The sequence below is a fragment of the Chlamydotis macqueenii genome, chromosome 3 (genome assembly GCF_036417535.1).
Source record: "Chlamydotis macqueenii isolate bChlMac1 chromosome 3, bChlMac1.mat, whole genome shotgun sequence".
NCBI classification, from domain to species: Eukaryota; Metazoa; Chordata; class Aves; order Otidiformes; family Otididae; genus Chlamydotis; species Chlamydotis macqueenii.
In genome coordinates this window covers 121,988,912-122,007,641 of record NC_141558.1, presented here as the reverse complement: position 1 = coordinate 122,007,641, position 18,730 = coordinate 121,988,912, and the positions used below count along the sequence as shown (strand labels likewise).

At 41.9% G+C, this 18,730-nt stretch overlaps 1 protein-coding gene across 3 annotated transcripts in view; it reads left to right on the top strand.

Moving 5' to 3' along the window:
• PLCB1 (phospholipase C beta 1) overlaps positions 1–18,730 on the top strand; it is a 389,757-nt gene that overhangs the window by 293,161 nt on the left and 77,866 nt on the right. For all 3 annotated transcript variants that reach the window (XM_086743965.1, XM_086743966.1, XM_086743967.1), the window contains exons 15-23: positions 3,240–3,310; positions 3,917–4,013; positions 7,895–7,979; positions 9,060–9,184; positions 10,207–10,361; positions 12,072–12,236; positions 14,111–14,210; positions 16,679–16,783; positions 17,890–17,999. In XM_086743965.1, coding sequence (XP_086600091.1) covers positions 3,240–3,310; positions 3,917–4,013; positions 7,895–7,979; positions 9,060–9,184; positions 10,207–10,361; positions 12,072–12,236; positions 14,111–14,210; positions 16,679–16,783; positions 17,890–17,999 — 1,013 coding nt within the window. The remainder of the gene's footprint in view (positions 1–3,239; positions 3,311–3,916; positions 4,014–7,894; positions 7,980–9,059; positions 9,185–10,206; positions 10,362–12,071; positions 12,237–14,110; positions 14,211–16,678; positions 16,784–17,889; positions 18,000–18,730) is intronic.

Sequence of the window (18,730 nt, the reverse complement as noted above, 5' to 3'; positions counted from 1 at the left end):
TCTGTCAGTGGAAAAGCTTTCCCTGAAGGTACAGCAAAGCTGGCAAAGCAGAAAAGGAATTTCTGAGAGAACACTTGTGAGATAGATTGTCGTTTTGGTAAACAAGCATCTTAGACCTGGCTGTTTTAGTCCAATGGACAGAAGTAAATAAACGAGGTTTTCAAAGAGGATAGATTACAATGCAAAAAGAACAGTGGCAGTTCTGCAGGTACGTGCATTTTACCGAGTAGGCCTGTACTGAAAGTAGCCAAAACTTGCTAATCAAACAGTATTTAAATTTTTGAGGGAATTATTGATTTCTCACTGATAGGATGATATTGTTGTCAGAGTAGTGGGTGCTGCAAGAAAAGAGTCGTAGGAAGACACAGAGAGAGGGTAGAATTGGCGCTATCATTTCATGATGAGCACGTAGAAAATGGGATTAAAAGTTTGAGGTTCAGCGCATGTAAACGCATGGGTACATCACTGCTGCGTGCCAGCTGAGGCCATGGCCCACTCTTAAAAGTAAAATGTTTTAGCAAACTGAATAAAGTTCATTTTTTCCTTTTTAAAAATCATCAAATGCTGATGTACAGTCTGTGGAAAAAAACAGAAGGTGATTTCCCCCCTCGCCCCAAGATGATGGTGGCTCCATAAACATCCTAGAGCTAACAAGCTGCACCAGCCAGTACCGCACTGACAACCTGTTCTGGCTGTTATTTTGAAGGGGTCTGAGAAGGCAGATTACCAAATCCCTCTGAATTTCAAGCAGTGTATAACCTTTCATTTTATTGGGCTCTCAGTATCTGTCACGCTGCTGAGGCATGGTGAGAATGGATAATATTTACCACTCTGCTTCCTCAACCCGTGGTGACAGGGATTTGGCTTGTCGTTCCCAGCTCACCTCTCCTAATCATCTTCCATTCAGCATTACTGCGTTGAACCCCTCTACCCACCAGTTGGGATTCAGCCTCCTTTGTCCACTTGTTACGTTGCTCAATGAGCACTTTTATGCCTTCCCCACTGTGCCCCACTCACTAGGGGCAGCTCCTGAAAACATCCTTTAAACTGCCCCATTACTCCACTGGGAATTTTCCTGTGCCCTTGTGCCTGTGAGCACTTGGCAGTATCTGCATTATAACTTAACCTGTTGTGGCAGGGAGCAACATATTTTTATTTCCTGATATTCTTCTGTCTGTCTCTGTCCATGGGCTGGCCCTTGTCCCGTACTTGGAGGGCAAGTCCTTGGAGCGAGGTGCGCTATTTTCACCTCTGTAGGAGGGTGAGCATGAAGGCGTCCACAGCACGGACATCTCAGTTTGGCCAAGGCTTGCTCTGACTTTGTGTCCCAGGAGTGTAACGGGAGAAGAAGGTTGGGTTTGAGCGTAGGACCGTGCTGCTGGGTGAAAGGCAATGCAGATGGAGTCATACGTTCTAAAACACTTACTAATTTTTATTCTGTGTTTGCAATCTGGTGTATTATTTGTCCTGGTTTTGCTGTCTGATGCAGAACTTGAAAATGAGATCTGATCTCCTTGGGAGTTTTCTTGTTAAATATTTTAAAATAAATGAATAATATGTTGCGTACTTTCCTCCCTGGACACTTCTAGCAAGAACAAGCTATCATCTACCTGGTATCTCAGCAGTGCAAGTTGGCTGAAATTTGCCCATGTCCCTCATTTTGTGGACTATGCAAAGTATTGTTTTGCCAGTCTGGTTAAATAATTTGAGAGCTTCCCACCCAAAGATTGTCACTGCAAATCCTCCGAGAGCTCGGCTGGCTCTTTACAATGTGGTGAGGTTCCCTGAGCCATCCCTTGAGCCTCTTGAGCAATCATGTTATTTTCTTCAATGAAGTGTTCGGGAGGAAATGTGTTCATGAATAAAAAGCCTGACATTTCAACATCTGCATCTGGAAGAAAACGCAGCCTGGATAGTCATCATTTGGTTGTGAAAGACACACTCATTATTTAAATCATGTGTGCTCTCCATGTTCAGGAGGAGCCCACTGGGGCGTGATTCAAGGGCTGCTGGAACAAAGAGGGATTTCTTTATTGACTGAGTGGGCTTTGGGTTAGATCCTAAATGGACAGGAGGGACTCAGACTGAACTACTATTCTCTGGAGAGTTTGGGAATGCTGCACAGTGGTTAGATTTTTTTTGTGCTGCCAAAATACAATTGTCGCTGCTGAAGAAAGCTGAAAGTTTTGTGGAATAAAATCTTCAGGAAGAGTTGTCAATCTTACAGGTGTGGGTAGGTGACTGCAGTATAAGTTAAACCTTCTTTTCCAGAGTCGTCTTAAGATGCACGGTGTATATTTTATGACAGCCAAACCTCAAAGATAAGCTTGATGTTCCTTAATGGTTTAGTTTCTGGTGCAACCAAATCAAAACATTTTGGAGGCAAGGGGAGGCATTCGTTAATTAACAATAAAGAATCTGTGTCTTGCCTGTAGGAATTTGATGAGCACACTGCAATTGGGAGCAAGGCATAAAATGTGTTTTATTCGGTCCCATTTACTCCATCAGTACGTTTTCAGGGAAATTATAAGCCTTATGCATCTTCTTCACATTATTTGGTTTGCACTGCCCTCAGCCGGCGCGTTTGAGCTATGCCAGCCGTGGTCCCAGCAGCCAGGCACGCCTTACTGGAACTGGAAGTCAAGTTATTGCAGTTAGGCTCCTGTCCCTGTTCCTGCCAGCCGCGATACCTCTGTACACGTACTGCGATGCGTTCAGAACAAACGGGTTTCGCTACCACATCACAAGAGAATCTCATCACTTTTCACGCGTGGTTTCTTCACCCTGTGCATGCTGTGAAGTGTGCGCTTCTTGGAGAGGGTGAAGGCATTCACTGAAGATCGTGCAGGGATCCTGCAACAGAGTTTGAACTCACATCTCCCAAGCCCCAAGTCTGTGCCACAAGTATGGAAGCTTCTCTTCAGAGTATTTTGTGATGCTGTAGCCACACACTGCGCACGCTGCGACGCTCTTTTGTCAATACCAGTACCTGCCCCATGGTTTCCAAACACTGAGCATCCAGCAGCTGCGAAGGAAGAGCTTTTGTTTGTTTGGACTTATCAATGCTGAGGATGGATGAATCCCTCGAGACAGTGTATTTGATTTGTGCTGTGACAGAAACCACATGTATAATGTAGTATCCTTCAAGCAATGCTACTTGCACATCTTTCTTAAATTTAGCGCTGGTATTTATAACTACTGCTTCAGCCAGTAATGATCTTCTGCTTTAAACTTTTCAGGAGAAGCAGAGATTGAGAGCGATGATGATGATGACTATGATGATGACTGTAAAAAGTCGTCGATGGATGAAGTAAGGGTGTAGATATGTTTTATGGTGGTGGGTCGGTTCCAGCAATTGTGGGTTGGCTTGCGTTACTAGGAGTGGGAGTACCATCTAGTGGAGAAAGGTAGGCAGAGCAATGGGAAACACACCACCGACTTTCTGATGTTGTTCGTTGGTTTGGAAGCACATCTTTGCTTTGCTTCTTTATATTTTCATTTACTGAGGAAGAAGTATTAATAGCACCACAGCTGATCTGTTTTAGAGAATTGCTTGTGGTGTATTTAGCATTGTTGGGAGAAAAACCTGACATTGAAAACTTAGAGCTGTATTTATTATTTCTCCAATGGTACTGATAAATGTGCTCAGCACTATGCACATGTAAAAGTAATGCAGTCCCTTCCCTAGGAGCTGTGTAAAAAAACATGAATTACAGCAGCAGTTTAATTAAAGAGTTAAATTTTATAACAAATTTTCTTCTTTACTGTGTGAAGCTCCCTGTGTGAGGCACTGACTTCACTAAGCCAGGATCAGTGAAAGATACCATGGTTGAGAGAAAACTGGACTTTTATTTGTAACCTCTAATGGCCACCGTGGACCAATCTAAACTGCAACGTTTTCCCTTCTCTGTCCTAGGGCACTGCTGGAAGTGAGGCTATGGCCACGGAAGAGATGTCTAACCTGGTGAACTACATTCAGCCTGTGAAGTTTGAGTCATTTGAAGTATCAAAAAGTAAGTAAGCTAAGCATGAGCGACACCTGATACTGGAAATTACCTAGCAAGCATTTGGAGGAAAGTTCTGGAGAAATGCTACTTGGCTGCCTCTCAGTTAGATACAGGCACATGGAGAGAAAAATATTCCCTTGGTATCCAGCCAAATAAATCCATATTTATTTTGAAACCTGCATTAGTCTAAATGTCAAACTTCATCAAGAGTAAGCACGCTGCCATTACAAAAACATTTTTGAAAATGTTGTACTTATTGTCTTTGTCATCCATGACTGAGGAGTCACTTAAGCAGTTTGACAAAGGTGGTCATAAATATTCCTTGGAATTGAGCAAGAGCTTTGTAGTTTCCCTCTGCTATTTTTATAGAGGATTCAGCGTGAGCAGAGTCTGCCCTTCCCCATGTGCGAGTTCACTCGTCCCTGCCTCTGTGTATTGTATAGAAAAGGCCATAATTTTATCCCCCGCTGGCTTTTACAGAGACGCCTTGCTAGGAATGCAGTCAGTGGCATCCTCCATAAACACTGCAGCATCTTTTCCTTTCTTGGTGCAGAAGCCCCTGCTGTTTGCCTGCCCTTTTTCACTTTGTTTTGACAGGTTGCAATATGCTCTTGCAGCTTTTTAGTTAAAGAACCATATAGCGTTTTAATTCGGTATGGATTTGGGGAGGCCTTGGCAGAGGACAGGTGATTGGTGTCGAAGTCCATGTCTGTATAGAAGATTTTGCATTTGCTCATCATGAATAAACAAAATAGAAGAAATTATCTACCTGTCCGTTTGTATGTGGGTATTTATACAGGCATACACCCAAGCATTCACAAAATCATTCAGAGAGCTGTGCTTGTTCCCCATAGTAGCGTCCCTTTGGGTGTTTATAATCTCCTCTAGCTCTAATGAGAATTACAAGAACACAGTGGGAAGTAGATACTCCTTCTGGAAAGGAAGCCATGTGAATCCTAGCAGGACAAGTCAATGCAGCTGTTATAAAATTGTCTTGTGTAGGTGACTTCTGTTCACATGCCTTTGAGTTTTGTCTTTTGTAAAGAACTGCTGATGTCCAGATTTTTTATCCGAAGTCTTGATGTGACCTTTCATCAGTCGTACTGTTTCTGTGAATTCATAATGTTAAGGAATGAATATTTCTGGTGTTTGTGTCGAGAAAATAATTATGTGGTAAACATAGCCAGTTTGTTAAAGTGGTGGCCTTACGTGGCAAGTGTTGCTGGCTGGTTAGAGCGGTGGGCAATATAGCATGACTTGTGAGTTCTGGTCTTAGTCCTGGTCTGAATTCACTGCTGGACCATCATTAAATTCAGTGAAGATGAGCTGAATAAAGATGGAGATAGATGAGGATGGGGTTTTTTTTATTTGCTGCATATCCAGTTGTTGCCTAGATTTTCTTTTTGTTCACCTGACTTCTTTTCCCTCAGTGTAGAGCTCCACACTTGTCTTTTATACAGTTTCATCATTTCAGTGTTACGACATTTTTCTAACTCATTATTTTCTAATTCAGAATTTGTTTTGATTTGGATCCTGACTTCCACGGTGATAACAGCACCTCACTGCTTCTGTCATTCACATATTATAAAAGTGCATTTTCTGATCTTGCATCCAAGTTGTTAACAGAAATGTTGAATAGCACTCGATCTGTAACAGTCTCCTGATTGCCCTCACTAGATATATTCTCTCTCACACACAGCAAGTAGCTGTAACTCTATTTTTTCAAGTTTTTCAGGCAGTTTTTCAATGAGTTGTTTGTCCACTCCATAGTGACTTCCTTCTGGTAAGATAGTACAGTGTAATGTATTGCAAGAGAGAAATGTGTCTCCTGCCAGTCGTTCCTTCAAAGGGCAGGTTTCTCCAGATATACTACAAGGAAATCATAGAATGGTTTGGGTTGAAAGGGATCTTTCAAGGCCATCCAGTCCAACCCCCCTGCAAGGAGCAGGGACATCTCCAACCAGATCAGGTTGCTCAGGGCCTCATCCAACCTGGCCTTGAATTGGTTTTCTTTAATTAGGAGTTTGATTAAGCCCTGGACATCTACTAACCAAATCATCGAACAGCTACCAGTTCTGGTTTCCTACAGATGTTCTTTTTTAAGATAAGGCTGAGAAATACAGTGTATTACTACAACAAATTCTAGCATCTATATTCTAAATAGAATAAAACCGCTATATATGTGTGTTGCTAATGCTGTCCCATTAGGGGAAGGATGAAACAAGAATCATCTCAGTGTCTTTATAAGGAACTGAGATGGAGGTGAGGTGGCTGGAGCAGCATCTGGAGAAAGAGAGGCTGTTACTTGTCGGAAAGGAAGAGGAGTGGTAGGAGGAGAGCAACGTCTAGGGAATGGCAGGAATCTTTTGCCATTAGGAAAGAACAACTATGAATAATGGCAGTAGCGCGATGGTTGCTAATTAGAAACAAGGACCACGATGAAGTCTGAATCTCAGCTCTCCTAGAGGGAGAGGATCACCTTTGGAACGCTGCCGTCATCCTCTGACTCTTCGACATACCCTGAGAATAGTTTGTACTTCATGAACTGGCAGCACATTTTCCTCTCAGGTTGGCCCAAACAATCTAGCTCCTCACTTCTTTGGATCCACTGCTTCCTTTTTGGCTTCCTGTAAGGAAAGTGCCCACCTGTTCCTGTCCTGCTTCTCTCTGCAAGACAAGTGCTTTTGTTCCATTTTATCCCTCTCCTGCAGCTTCGCAGTTTGACTTTGAGGAGCCAGCCAGACTGGCCTCCTGGCCGTCGCTGGATTACTGCAGCAGATTTACTTCTAAAACCGAGTGAGGACAAGCCTTTTCTCTGCCTTACCGTTTGCTTCCAGTAAAACGGTGAGGCTAGAGAGTTCATGTTTCAACCCGGGCACTGTTTGCCTCGTTTTTAAAGAGAGCAGTGCTGAGATATCTAACGGATGTGGCCTCCCAGCGCTTTGGCCCCTTCTAGGTAGTCTACACAACTGATTGTGATAAAATGGGAAGCTGTTATTTTACAGGGGTCCTTACCTTCTGTACAAAAGTGTAAAGGGAAAAATACTGAAGCTGGGCGGGTCTTGACTTAGGCTGTCTGCGACAGCGCGTCACACGGGTACATTGAAAGGCTGTGCGCACATCAGGGGAAGGTGAGTGACAAATGATACACAAATTAACATTCAGTCCCACAGAGCTGCAAGCTTAGGAGGAGCTTTTCACCAGTCAGGTCAGAACGTTTGACCAAATTAAAGAGGTCATAGAAGCTCCGTATCAGTGCAGGCTTAGGTCTGAAGACCTGCTGGGACACAGGAGTGTACCTTCAGGCTTGATGAGATAGCAATGTTTCCATGACTGTTTGAGACAGATGTGACCTTACTCTGACACACTGAAGATAACGAGAACCGCCGTAGGCTTAGCTAGCGCACCGGGGAGTTTAATCTGATACGGACATTAGTTATTATAGCTTCAAATTGGCTCCAAGCCCTTGCATCTGCCTGCACAGACAATCTAGAGATCCAGCCGGGCCCTCTGTGTTTCCCCCAGAAGCAGCCGTATCGGTGAGCTTTGGGCTCTACCTCTCAAATATATCAACCTGGTATTTTGCAAGCAAACATGAGAGATCTCTTCCTGCACTGAAGTTCTGTTGCCTACAGCTGGAACAGTAGCAACCTCCAGTGGTACCAGTGCCCTTAATTTGGGCAGTGCCGATGTGAGTTCAGATGGAGCTCTTAGTTACGTGCAGAGTGAGCTTCCTGCTGTCAGCAAAAGATTATTTACGTAAATTCTTTGAGATCAAGGTGAAATGAGCTGGTGAACAAAGGGGATTGAGACTAAACCAGTTGTTTGCAGCATACGGTTTCATGCTCTAACGTGTCACTGTTTTTGTTTCTGCTTTAAACTTTCAGAACGCAACAAAAGTTTTGAAATGTCTTCCTTTGTGGAAACCAAAGGGCTTGAGCAACTTACGAAGTCTCCCGTGGAATTTGTGGAGTATCCTTCACTTTCAGAAAGCTGCTTTCTTAGCCTTTCTATATCTGAGATCTGTTACAGGGCTTTATTGAAATTTGGAGACAGGAGCTGGGGAAATAGGGAACCCAAATAAAATCTGTAGATTTGACTGTCATTCTAGATAAATTAATTGGCCTGAGTTCTGATGAGCTAATTTAAAAGCTGGCATGAGTCCTTGTTCCCCTAGAGGGAACAGGCATAAACTACATATTGAAGACCTGATACTTTGTATTCTCGTCGTTAGATTTATCATCCTATATGAGGTGGTGTGAGTTATGGTGAGCAAACTGTCAAAATGTGGCTGACAGTTTTTGGCAAAGTCATCTGAGAGAGCTTGCTTTTCCATCATACCTCTAGTGCTAAGAGCACTGAGCTGTTTTAGTGCCACACAATTTTTTAAAAATTTTTTTCTAACTTTCAGAGAAAAGCTAAGCAGCATTCTGTTTAGACCTTTTGATATTTCTCAATGCCTCTCATCACAGCTGCAGTTAAGAATGAATGGTCAAGATAAAATAGTGCCTTAAAGGAGATTAATGGAAAGCTATTTCCACAGATAACGTGCAGCGTGTTCTCATCTCTGAGATTTCTAGACTCAACTGTAAGATGTGCACACTCATCATTTCTGTCTGTATGTAGAGGCCAATTCTAATGCTTATTCCAGAAGAACATTTACTTTTTAACTGAGCATCTCTCCACCCACCAGAGGAAGATTTGCTGTTTCAAGTCATTTGGCTTCTATAAATGCAATCTTAGGAAAATCTCAAATTAGTAACCATAATGAGAAATGGAATTTTATGAATGTTATCTTTTTAATGTATATGCCTGGGCTATTTCTTTGCTTATTCTGAGTACTCTGTACGGGAATAAACAGCACCTGTAGTTACCCTGTATTTATCGTATCTCCTACAAAATTGTAGACATTTGGAAACATTACGGTTGCAGAAAACCAGTAAGGAACCCACTGCCGCCTGTAAAGGTCACCTGTATTTAAATATTGCAGTTGCACCTCGCTGCAAAGTGATTTTTGTCACACGTACTCTATCTTAACTACTCGCCTTATAGATACAACAAAATGCAGCTAAGCCGAATTTACCCAAAGGGAACACGTGTAGATTCTTCAAACTACATGCCACAAGTCTTTTGGAACGCCGGCTGTCAAATGGTCGCTCTGAACTTCCAAACTGTAGGTAAGTTATGCAGGTCTCTGAATTTTTGAAGCTGCACCGTTCTGCTTCTCTGATAGAGTTTCTGATTTGTAGGTAGGAAAGGCTTTATGCATCAAAAGGTGTCTAGTGATGGAATGATACTACAGAGCTGTTAATTAACATTTTTAACATGGGCTTTGCCTTGTTTTGTTTTTAACAAAGAATATTCATAATTACGATGCTGTAGTTGGTATAATATGCATATATAATATCCTCCATACTGTCGTCATTTGTAAATGGTTGCCATGAAACAGTATTTCAGATCTGGCAAGGTTTTTTTTCCTGTGTCTTCCACAATCTCAGTATATCAAGACATGAGGAACTTAGACAGCAAATTCCGCTTTGAAAGTGAGTGTTTAAGAAGCAAAGACTTGGGCTCCTAGATGCACAAGTCACTTTTGAAATAGAATGTGTTTTTTTCCAAGGCTATGTCTGTTGTGAGACATACAAATATTTCCATCTACTGCATCCCAGGACATATCCTGGCCATGTTCTGCTTCTGGGCACATAGTACCTTGGTGCCATTCCCTTTTGCCTTTCCAGTTGTGCCCGAGTATACACCGCCTTTCCACGGGAAAGCAAAACTACATGCTGATTGGAAGTCTGCGGAGTAATAGAAGCCTCTTTGGGCCAGTTTCAACCAAGTATCAGGCACCCAGTGTCTGATGTTAGAAGATATTAGAAACATAAGTACTCTGCTGGGTCAGTACAGTACAACACTGAGGCACTCAAAACCTATGTATCGAGGTTTCTTTTAAAATTTGAAAATGTTATCTGTTGAGTAGTCTCTGAAAGATGTCTTGCAGACTACTTTTTCTTGTCAAAAGAATCCAAGAGAGTGGCTGCAATCACATCCAAAATCTCTTTTAACAAGCAACAGTGTGCCGTAAACAGCTGTTTACCTTGCAGTCCATTTGAAATTACAACAAATAGTATTATTTTATTGCTTTTTAAAATTGTTATCTAACCAGAACATTACTGTTACCAATATTTTTAACACCTAGATTTGTCTATGCAAATAAACATGGGAATGTACGAGTACAACGGCAAAAGCGGCTACAGGTTAAAGCCAGAATTCATGAGAAGACCAGATAAACACTTCGATCCGTTTACTGAAAGCATAGTGGATGGAATAGTAGCTAACACCTTGTCTGTCAAGGTACGTATGCCGCTGGTAAAACTGCTCTCATAACAGTGTTAGAGCATGGATATGTATTCTGTTGTGCAGCAAATGACCATACTAAGTCAAGAAAATAAAATGCATTTCATTTTGTGGAGTGACATTTCATTTTAAAATTGCAGAGGATTTTCTGCCTCATGGTTCATATTGTAGGATAAATAACTATATTTTTATTCTACCTGTTCTTTTTCATAGGAGTCATTGGGAAGTGAATAGATTTGAGAGTAGTTTGGCTGTGTTTTTAGCACCAAACTACCTGAATTTAAAACACGCTGTTATGAAGTGGTAGGTTGTGCTGGAATAGCTAGAACAGTACACCATTTAGTATAAATAAATTTTTTGGTTCCCTATAAGTTTTCCAGCAGCACTGTGGAACCATAAATGTCAGCTGCAATTCATTGCCAATTTGCTTTTCTTTGTTCCTTTGTAAGGACCTCTAATGAAGTGCAAGGACTGACAGGAATCTGCAGCTTGAGATGAATGTTGAGAGGGATAAATTGCATTGGCTATGAAAGGATCACAAATTTATACTTGGTACCTCTCTAGTTATACAAACATAAACTTTCTGAAATCCTGTTACTCCTTTAATGGACTTGTCCATTAGAAAAGAGTGTGTATTATAGAATCCACCTGCAAAATTTTCTCCTGTTTTCTTTTAGAGAAAGCATTTCCTCTCAGGCTGCAGACAGAAGTGTAGCAGAGCAGCGCTGGGAGGGATATGAACAAAGTAATAATCTGATGACATGCATGGTAAAAAAAGATGACTGTGTAGGAACAACCTTGTGTGGTGACCTGTAATCATGGAAGCTTTCAGTTCCTCCTGTGGGTTTAGAGGCACTTTCTTCTGCAATTTTAGTAAATGGAGGTGGAAGTCATTCAATAGCTAGAAGGAGACGCACAGCGTTTTTAAGAGGAGTGAGCATCCAGGAGTGATGAGCTAGCTGTCGGCAGTCTGCTGGTTATAATGCCAGTGCCCATGCAAGATACAGCTGAGAATGAATTAAGGTTTGCTGTATGCAAACCTGGATTTGTTAAGGTACAGCGATGCTGTGTCATATACCTGTGCCTCTTCCATTTTCTGAAGTAATTGCAGAACTTTCTTAAACTTCTTAAAACTCAGAGTTGTGTTTCATGTTAAAAATAAGAGCTAGAAAAGACTAGCTATTATACAACTGTTCTGTTTTCATAGCAAAAGTCCTCACCCTCTGTGAAGAGCCTTCATTAGAATACCAACATTTTAGCTTGTTTTCTCCCTCACCGTTAAAAACGTGTAGTTTCTCTGCTGCTTTTGCCTCTTTTCTTCCAGCATTTTCTGAACCTGTTGTTGAGACTGAATAGAAACGAGTGTTCTCAAAGATACCATGTTGTGGAAGTAGGCAGCCAGATCAAGGAATGAGATCCAAACAAGTATTCCTGCTGAGGGAAGGGCAGCAGCATGATCTCAACCACATTATTGCTCGTAGGGGAATTCAGGACCACAGGGTCACAGGAAACCAGGCCTCATAAGTTTTATTTTTCAGTGACTGCAATATTAAATAGTGGTTTTTTGTTTATTGTGGTTTTGGGTTTGGTTTCGTTTTAAATGCATACTGTCTGATCATTAATGTGAATTACCCATCTGCATTTCGGCCACTCATTTCCTAATCCACCGAAGCGGTCTCCAGTGATCCTCCTTTCTTTTGGTTTTAGATAATTTCAGGTCAGTTTCTTTCTGATAAAAAAGTCGGTACCTATGTAGAAGTCGACATGTTTGGCCTGCCTGTGGATACGAGAAGAAAAGCTTTGAAGACCAAGACCTCTCAAGGCAATGCAGTTAATCCCGTCTGGGAAGAGGAGACCATAGTGTTTAAGAAGGTGGGTAGAACACTCGCTTCCCAAACGTGTGTTGTGCTGCTTTTGTCACTGGTCAGTAGGGTAATTCTGTGGTTTACTGAAACTTTGCAGTTGTTAGAAAGAAGAAAAAGAGATTCTGAATGGTTATTTCATGAACTGTTTATCATTAACCACTTTTGGTGTAATTTTGCTACTCTGGTCGTGCCAGCTCCTCCCTCCTAAAATAAAAGAGTTTAAAGTCACCTTCATCGTTTCACTGACACGGCTGGAAGCAGCAGACACGTCGATAGGCTCCTCTGCGCGGCACGGCGCAGTGCTGTGCCGTGAACGAGCAAGCGCGGATCCCAGCAGCGGTTTAGCGGAATTACCGTGGTGCTCTGCCTTGGCTGAGCAGCCCTCCTGTTAGCCTGCGAGCAGGACGACGCGAATACAGATATAACACAGCAATTTGTTATCTCTGCTTAGCACACGACTGTGCTGTAGAAATACAGCCTAGGTGATGAAACCAGGTAAATCCCATCCACTTGAAATGTGACTCCTGAGTTACTCATGAGCCGTGTTACTCAGACTCAATTCTCTAAATTTTGAGGGAGTGGAAAATACGGAGCATGTTTTAGGATTGTGCAACATGAATGTCTTCCTGCGCTGCGCAATACGCTCACAGCCTCAGAATCCCTGAGTTTTGCTTATTGGACACTGTAGGTATCCTGAGTCCAGGTGTTTGTAAAACAATTTATTTGATATTTCTCTCGGCAAATGTAGTTCACAGAGATGTTTATACAATTGGGACTTGCGGCTCTGCTTTCCAGGGAGTTACAGCCCTTTTCCCGGAATATTTTGCCTTCTGAATGACTTTCTTTTGGCAGCCTGCCAGAGCTCAAGATTGGAAACATCACTGGCATTCTTCTTCTGTAATGAACTTGTAATTAGTGTACTTCATTTCTCTATTTAGTTAACGGTAGTGCCTGACTGCCTCTGTGCTCAGAGAAGCACAGATTACTATTTTTAGTAATGTTAAAAATAAATTAGAGAAACTCTTCATTTTGGATGGTTGCTACTTTTTCTTTCCTTCATTGTCTAGATAAATTTTAGCATATGTTTTGAAAAAATACATATCTGTGCCCAGGATAAGAATATGTGTATTTTTATGTGTATTTGCATTAAGTAAGAAAATGAAATGACTTATGCTACACATTTTTTAAAGTAATACTAAGGCTCTTATCTTAGCAGAGTAGTTTAAGTAGTCTTTTTCAATTTCTTTCTTTCTTTTTTCAATGTTTCACCTTCTTTCTTATGTAGTGACAAGGAAGCGTACAACGCTAGTAAACATCCTGCCTGATTAAACCTCTTTAGCCCAGCCAGTGAGTGTGCGCTGGAAAATTCTGGTGGGGTTGACGTGATTCATGTAATTTATACATTCACACTCTGCACAGCAGGTTGAGTTGCTTGTCGAGTTTTCAATGCTAATATTCCTATCGGTGACTTTTCTCAGAAGTAAATAATCCCATTGGCACAAACAGAAAGGAAGTTAAAAAAAAAAAAACACATGTACAACTGTGAGTGATAAGCAGAAAACAGAGCGGCATTCAAGTGTGATAGAAGCTGAGCTGCTCTAATCCCTTGTACCATATTGAAAACGTAGGGTCAAATTGCTGCGTTCCACATACTATGCATATGTCCCATCTCAAGTTTCTTGATTGAAAAATGTTTCTGTGAAGGTTGTTTTGACACACAGGTGCACACACTCTGACCTCTTGCATGGTGAGACCTTCCTGTGGATGTGTAGATCTTACTGTCTGCTAGATTGAACTTTCTGTCTGACATATAGCCTGTGTCTGGAAGGAGGTGTCTCATTCCGAGCAGAAAGTTAATCATGCAACAATATTGCCTTCTAGGTTGTTTTGCCTTCCCTGGCGTGTTTGAGGCTAGCGGTGTATGAAGAAGGAGGGAAATTTATTGGTCATCGGATATTACCGGTCTCTGCAATTCGACCAGGTAACCCTTTCTCGCAACTGAGCCAGCCATCGTGTAGTGAAAAGAAGCAGCAAGCTGGAATCCCAGCTGCTGTAAATCAGCAGCCGCTCTGCGGATTTATAGCAACCGGGGATTTGAATAATCTGTCTCAACTTTGAAAAGGAAAACACCGTATTTCACCAGAAATTTAGATTAGTAGTGAACCAGGAAAACCAATAGAATCAAGGCGTTAGAGGCATGTTTACTTGTCTCCAGTAGATCAACTGCGTGCTCACAGGTTTGTGCTGAAAAGTGCAATTGTACATTTTTAAGAGGAAAGAGGGCAGCAACAGCCAGTTTTGGTGCCATCCCTGTGAGAATGGGAGGTGTCTGGGAATGAAAGCAAAATATGCTCCTCTAATGTAATTTTTACATGCATGCAAGGACTGACCTACATGCAAGCTGTTGTATCTCTGTAACACGTTTAAATCAACCTGTAATTCCTTTCATCTTCAAAGCTGAAAATTAAAAAAAAAAAAAAAAATCATTCCTGATCTCTTCTAAATCGTATAATTATTTCTATTAGAATTAGTGGCCACTTAGCTGAAAATTGTCTGGTGCAACAACTCAGCCCTTATTTTTCAGGCCAGAGACTTGTTAGAGATCATGTTGCAGAAAGATGCAGTGACATTGGCGTTTTGAGCAAGAGACATGTTTGACTTCAACGCCAGCTCTTCCAGTGAGGGGAGGAGAGGAAATTAAATTAGGGCAACCGTATGGGCCATAAACATGGTCCCAGCTTCACTCACAGTGGAGAAGGAAGAATATCTGTATCTGCCTTGTACCTTATTTGCCCAGTCCCAGCGGTAGCACAAGAATCACATGTCCCTGTATCTAACAGTTTTTTGTCTGTGTTGTTCCTGGAGACCTGGTCTCAGGTAATGCATAATGGTATGATGTCTGATTACCTGAGATGAGGAAGGGGGATGTGAAGGATTTCCCTCTTCTGATGGACGTGAGCTCTTACCACAACTGATCTTTCATGGCACTCGTCCTTTGCGCAGCACAGAGTCCATTTAGCAGAGCACTGAATCATGTACCTGCTTTTAAGCTTGTGCTTTTTAGAACAAAGGCCACTATGTTAAATCATACAAGGACTTGGAAGAGCTTTTAGCCTCAGGCCTATCCTTCTGTCCTTTTGACTCCAGTGATCATTAGCTTACAGCATGTGATGGAGAACAGCGTGTTGATTTTGGTTTGTGTACATGCTAAAAATTTGCTGGAGGAGCTTGAGGGAACTGAGAAACCTTTGTAATATGTAATTTCTCTACTGAAACATTACTGAGAACTATATCGTACTGTCACACAAATCCAGAGATTTACCATTATTCATTGGGAATCGTAACCATTCTATGATTCCCAAAGCAAGGATTTAACTGTTACTTGGAGAGGGAATTGTTCACGTCAGCCAAGTGAGGATCCCCCAGATAAGCACATCCTGCTCATGACTTGTATCCTGACGCTACCTGTACGTGCAGCTCCGTAATCATACCTTAGCAGAAGCTTCAGCCGTGGTGCGAGAGGCACCAGGTGGTGAGGCAGAGGATGCAGCTTTGCAACGCTTCAATGCTGTAAGAGTTTGTTGGGTCTGGAATTCCTTTTCTCCCACTCCTACCTGTGCGCTTCCATCACTGTCTTTAGACTGGCATTAATACATCTCACCTTACGGTGAGGCATTTTGGGGAGGTAAATTGATGGAAGACTCTTTGCAGTTTCTGAAAATTGCTTTTTCTGGAATTTAGCTGAGCTGCCTATCTACAAAGTCAGAAAATTGTCTGTGAACAAGAGAAAGAGCAGGGGGTGGTGGTAGGTGGCTAGGAGAAAGTGTTTGGCACTGCCCCATCTGTAGTCCCTGACTGGTAACTGGACTAAGCTGCACTGTAATGTGTGCCCTCACTCCTACAAGAGCCAGCTTTCAAAACAGTCTGAAAATACAACTTTTCAGATATATTTCTAAGGTTCGTCACATGATAAGATTAATACTCACACCCTCTTTATAGATACAGTGCCACATTGTCTGTTTTTTTTAAATTAGAGACTGTGTGGGGGATGCACTATTGCATCTCAGTTTTACTTGGCTCTTCAGATTCCTGAGTACTACAAGGGTCACTTTTGAAAATTAAATAGGAGCTCCAAAGCTAAAAAAAAAAATAATCCAGCCAAAGGTAATAAAATGGAATGCATCAAAAATTATATAAAGGACAATTTTTAGCATTATTCACAGATGTAGAAAATAAAGGGAAAATACTGTTTTAAGCTGTGGTATCGTGTGCCTTTCTAAATGTCTGTATACTTAACTCTGAAACCCTTCAGGTAAGTCTTTCCTTACCAGAGGTCCCAGGGGTTGCTTGCTCAGTTGGAGCACTATAAATAACAAATTATCACACAATTACACTGGAAATGTCTGTGGAAGAGTTTGTGCCCTGAACTGGTTGTTTCTTATTTTACAGGCTATCACTACATCTGTTTGAGGAACGAGAGGAATCAGCCTTTGACACTGCCAGCTCTCTTTGTGTACATAGAAGTCAAAGACTATGTACCTGACACTTACGCAGGTGATCCTCTGGCATTTTCCTACTTGGGAATGTAACGGTTAATTGAGATGCAAAATGAGTGTGCCTAGATGACTTGCCATATTCATAGAATCATAGAATGGTTTGGGTTGGAAGGGACCTTCAAAGGCCATCCAGTCCAACCCCCCTGCAAGGAGCAGGGATGTCTCCAACCAGATCAGGTTGCTCAGAGCTCCGGCCAACCTGGCCTTGAATGTTTCCAGGGATCATAGAATCATAGAATGGTTCTCTGGGCAACCTGTGCCAGTGTTTCACCACCCTCAGTGTAAAAAATTTCTTCCTGATGTCTAATCTGAATGTACCTCCTATTTTGAAACTGTTACCCCTTGTCCTGTCAAAACAGGCCCTGCTAAAAAGTTTCTCCCCATCTTTCTCATAAACCCCCTTTAGGTACTGGAAAGCTGCTATAAAGTCTCCCCTGAGATAACAGTTCTGTGAACAAACCTCTGCATCTGATGGATCACTGTGTCTCATCACTCACACAAGACAGCCTGATTCCCAGCGGCCTGCTGAGGTTTAGGATTAGGCCCGACTCTTATTTTCAGCAGACCTTGTGTGACTCTAAAGGAGGAAATACTGCAGGCATTTGCCACTGAAACACAGCTGAAATTTTGCTTACATGACACAGTAGGGTGTCATTGTTTCCTAAGCAGAGGAAAGTGCCATGCTTAGAGTAGAGCATTGTATTTTGGAATCAGCTCTAAAGAAGGATAGGTTTAAAGACCATACTGTGCATCTTCAGTGAAAACCAGTATTTTGTATAGCTATTTTAAAAATATTAAAAACCAATATTTTTACTAATGCTTCTCTGTGCCTCATGTGAAGCAGGATCCTAGATGGCTGATGCTGTAAGCTTTTAAAAATCCGTCATAAAACACTGCAGAAAATGCACATCCACAAGACCCAAGCACAAACTCCAAGAGGGTTTGTGCGTGATGGCGTGCTCCCCTCTGCTGTTGTTTCTAGGACCCGGGAGTACCTATCAGCAGCAGATCTGTATGAAAAATACCCTCTCTTTCTTAAAACCTGAGGAGCGCTAAAACCATAACAGAAAGGGTTTGAAACTGAAGTATTTGCATTATTTCTAGATGTGATCGAGGCCTTATCCAATCCAATCAGATACGTGAACTTGATGGAGCAGAGAGCTAAGCAACTGGCTGCACTGACTCTGGAAGATGAAGAAGAGGTAAAGAAAGAGGTAAGGGAGGTTTTAGAGTCTCTGCAAGTTATGTTGTGGTATTTAAAAGCACCTACTTAGCTTAGAAAGACAAATATTGAAAGTCCCTTGGAATTGTTTGTGTTGATTGCTTGAACGCATGTAAACATCTCACCTAGAATGAATCTTGAGTACGTTACAGCCAAGAAGCATTGCACTGTGTGTCTGGTTTCACTGAGGGCAGCACGTGGTGCATGGAGTTACTGTTCAGAGGTAAAGAGGCACCAAAAGCTGAATGAAAAAAACATGTTATGTGTATGCTGATTTGTGACTTTGGTATGTAGCAAATGAAATCTTCGTCAGTCATTGCATGTTGTTTACCAGTGTGATGCTGAAGTTCCCCTTACAAAAAAAAAGACAATTCTGTGTCAGTAGCTTTGCATTAAAATATTACACGTTTTCCAGAATTTCAGAGTCTGTTTCTGGAGAGGTTATTCTGTTCAGAAACATTTGTGTGTCTTGGGTTATGCTTTCTCTACACATTCTCTGTGAGCAAACGTGCCCTGAAAGAGACCCGGTATAATCATACAATAGTTGACGTGGGAAGGGGCCTCCAGAGGTCAACTGATCCAGCCATTCATAGATCTTAGAGAGATGGAGAGGGAGGAGACCATGGATAAATAAATATTCAGACCTATTCTAGCTTAGCTGAAAGCTATGGGAGCCACTTTCTCAGTTGTTAGGTATGTGTTTGGGTTACCTGTGGACTGACC